General features: G+C 53.0%; 1 protein-coding gene across 1 annotated transcript; it reads left to right on the forward strand.

Annotated features, from left to right (window-relative positions):
- The first annotated feature begins 486 nt into the window (after nt 1-486).
- LOC101762507 (probable WRKY transcription factor 30) lies at nt 487-2,417 on the forward strand. The gene is made up of 3 exons (XM_004956555.3): nt 487-979; nt 1,094-1,222; nt 1,576-2,417. The coding sequence occupies exons 1-3, from the start codon at nt 687-689 to the stop codon at nt 2,123-2,125; spliced, it is 972 nt and encodes a 323-aa protein (XP_004956612.1). The 5' UTR covers nt 487-686; the 3' UTR covers nt 2,126-2,417.
- The last annotated feature ends 259 nt before the right edge of the window (nt 2,418-2,676 follow it).

A 2,676-nucleotide genomic window follows, 5' to 3' on the forward strand; every position in this document is an offset into this window, starting at 1 on the left:
TCCATGATTTGACAATGTGATGTTACAGTAAATATGTGCTAATTATGAATTAATTAGGCTTAATAGATTCGTCTCGCGAATTAGCCTCTATCTGTGTAATTAGTTTTATAATTAGCTTATGTTTAGTCCTCCTAATTAGCATATGAAGATTCAATGTGATAGGAGTTAAATTTTAGCTAAAGAAACCAAACACCGCCAAATGCTCACTTTTCCACCCGTGAGAGGGTGGCATGGCACGGGTGGTTCCCCAACGAGAAGCGTCCAAGAAGGATCCTGTGTTGGCCGTTCTCTGTACGTACATGCCACTGCATGAATACGTGTTGCGAGTTTAGGACATGGCATTCCCCGTGGCCAATCAGGCCCCGGTAGTCCGATCCCTGGCAATCTCGCCGGTCAAAATCTTGTTGCATCCATCGATCATCGCCTCTCGTCGTCTTCACCACCAAGCCAGACGCGCTTCACTCCCCTTGTTTCCTCCGCTATAAAAAGGGGTGCTCCGTGCGCCTCACCTCACTCCCTCACCACCCCAGCCCAACTCCCCACTTGCCTTGCCTCTCCTCATCCGAGCAACGACGAATTCTTGCCCCCTGTTTGGCAACACAAACAAGTTCTTGGCCTAACAAAGCTAACTTGAGAGAGGAAGTTCCTTCGGTGAGGAAGAGCACACGCAAGAGGATCGGAGATAGATGGCGAGCGTCGTCGACGGCAATGGAGGCGGCGGCGGCGGCGGGCGGGTGGTGATGGAGCTGAGCCACATCAAGGACCTGGTGCGGCAGCTGGAGGGGCACCTGGGGGGCGGGTCACAGTTACAGGCGCAGGAGGTGTGCAGGAGCCTGGCCTCGCAGATCTCCTCCCTCACCGAGCGCTCCATCACCCTCATCACCTCCTACTACTGCCTCGACGCCGGCCGGAAGCGCTCGGCGGCGGCCAGCCTGCTCAGCGACGTCTCCGACGCGCCCTTCAAGACCACCAAGAAGAGGTGAGCAAGCTCTTGCTGATGAACAAGCTCAACCGTATGCAGTTTTTTTTCCCTATTTTGAGAAATCTGTCTTGGCTTGTTTGCTAGTAAGTAATCAAAGTGGTTTGTTTGCAGGAAGACGACGGAGAAGGTTAAGAATCAGGTGAGGGTGAGCTCCGCCGCTGGTGGCGACATCCCGGCCGACGACGGCCACAGCTGGAGGAAGTACGGCCAGAAGGAGATTCTTGGAGCCAAATACCCGAGGTGGGTTTCTTTTCCCCCCTTATCTTTTCAGAGCCCAATCTGCACGTGTGTGTTTTTTCGCAAGTGGAATCGAATCGCTTCTACATTTTTTTCTACTTTGGATGGAGTGGTTGTCCTCTGGGTGAAAGTTGAAGCCTCTGCTCTCCTCCCAAATGCTTGGCCTCCACTTGTCCGATGGGAACAGTGAAAGTGCAGTTTTTCGTTGCACGGAAACAAAAAGATTTCCCATCGGATTGATGATGCTGTTTGTGCTAATCTTGTTCCGAATTCACAAGCAAAATCTCTTCTTTTTCCACAAATATTGATTCACAACCAAAGCTTCATCCTGACCTGAATCGTGCAAATTATTGCAGGAGCTACTACCGCTGCACGCACCGCCACTCTCAGGGATGCGCGGCGACGAAGCAGGTGCAGCGCGCTGACGAGGACCCGACGCTCTTCGACGTCATCTACCTCGGCGCGCACACCTGCGTCCAGAGCGGAGCGGTGGCGGCGGCAGGCGAGGCCGCCACGGCCACTCAGCAGCCGCCGGAGCACAACCCGAACGCCCACAGCCTCCTGCAGAGCCTGAGCTCCAGCCTGACGGTGAAGACCGAGGGGCTGGCCGCGGCGCCGGAGCCGCCGCAGGGCTGGGTCGCCACCACGCCCTTCTGCCTCTCCTCGACGCCGGCGAGCGGGTGCCTGCAGGCGCCGGCCGAGCTCAGCCCGTTCTCGGCGCCGTCGACGACGTCCGAGAACTGGGGCGTGTCGCCGGCGACCTCGGACTCCAACCAGCACGCTGCCGTCTCTCTCCCGCCTTTCGAGGTCGTCGCCGGCGACGTGGAGTTCGAGTTCGGGGAGGTGGTGTCCGCGCTCGTCGGCATCCCCGACGACGACTTCGACATTTCAAGCTTCTTCGCGTGATCCACGGGGAGGAAGAGAGATTCTTACAAAACCTACCTGATGACCGCCCCCTCTGTGATGCTCTGCCGTTTGTTCAGGGGCAGAGGAGGGAAGACAAAAAGTTCTTCCTTCGTCAGAGCCATCCTAAAGGTTTAGGATATTTGAGAATAGTGGAGTTGTTAATTCGACAGACATGTGAAAGTAACGTGAAAGTTTCTGGTGAATTTAAGCATTGCCCAACATATTACTAGCGGTCTAGTGCAAACAAAGTTTGGGTGCTATTTAATCTGGTAAAGCCCTGAAAGTTCAATCATACCATGCATACATTGCTCCCTCTGTTTAGAAACGAATTAACTAGCTTGTGCTAAGAGTCATATGATTTGAGAATAGAGGTAGTAACTAGATTTTCTTACAGAAAACTACTCACTGCACTCACAACTGAGCAAAACCTTGGTTTTAACATTATGAATTATTGGTAAAGAATGTGAAACAGTAAGTGCACGTCTCCTTTCTAACCACAAAATGGCATTCTCAAGACTAACGGGACTTTGCATATTTGCTATTATAAATGA

The sequence above is a fragment of the Setaria italica genome, chromosome II (assembly GCF_000263155.2).
Source record: "Setaria italica strain Yugu1 chromosome II, Setaria_italica_v2.0, whole genome shotgun sequence".
In the NCBI taxonomy this organism is placed as follows: Eukaryota; Viridiplantae; Streptophyta; class Magnoliopsida; order Poales; family Poaceae; genus Setaria; species Setaria italica.

What these genes read in the sequence shown, in the direction of transcription:
- LOC101762507 (XM_004956555.3), top strand. Translation starts at nt 687, where the DNA reads ATGGCGAGCGTCGTCGACGGCAATGGAGGCGGCGGCGGCGGCGGGCGG. An exon ending in TTCAAGACCACCAAGAAGAG is followed by an intron (nt 980 to 1,093) that starts GTGAGCAAGCTC and finishes GTTTGTTTGCAG; the next exon opens with GAAGACGACGGAGAAGGTTA. An exon ending in CTTGGAGCCAAATACCCGAG is followed by an intron (nt 1,223 to 1,575) that starts GTGGGTTTCTTT and finishes AAATTATTGCAG; the next exon opens with GAGCTACTACCGCTGCACGC.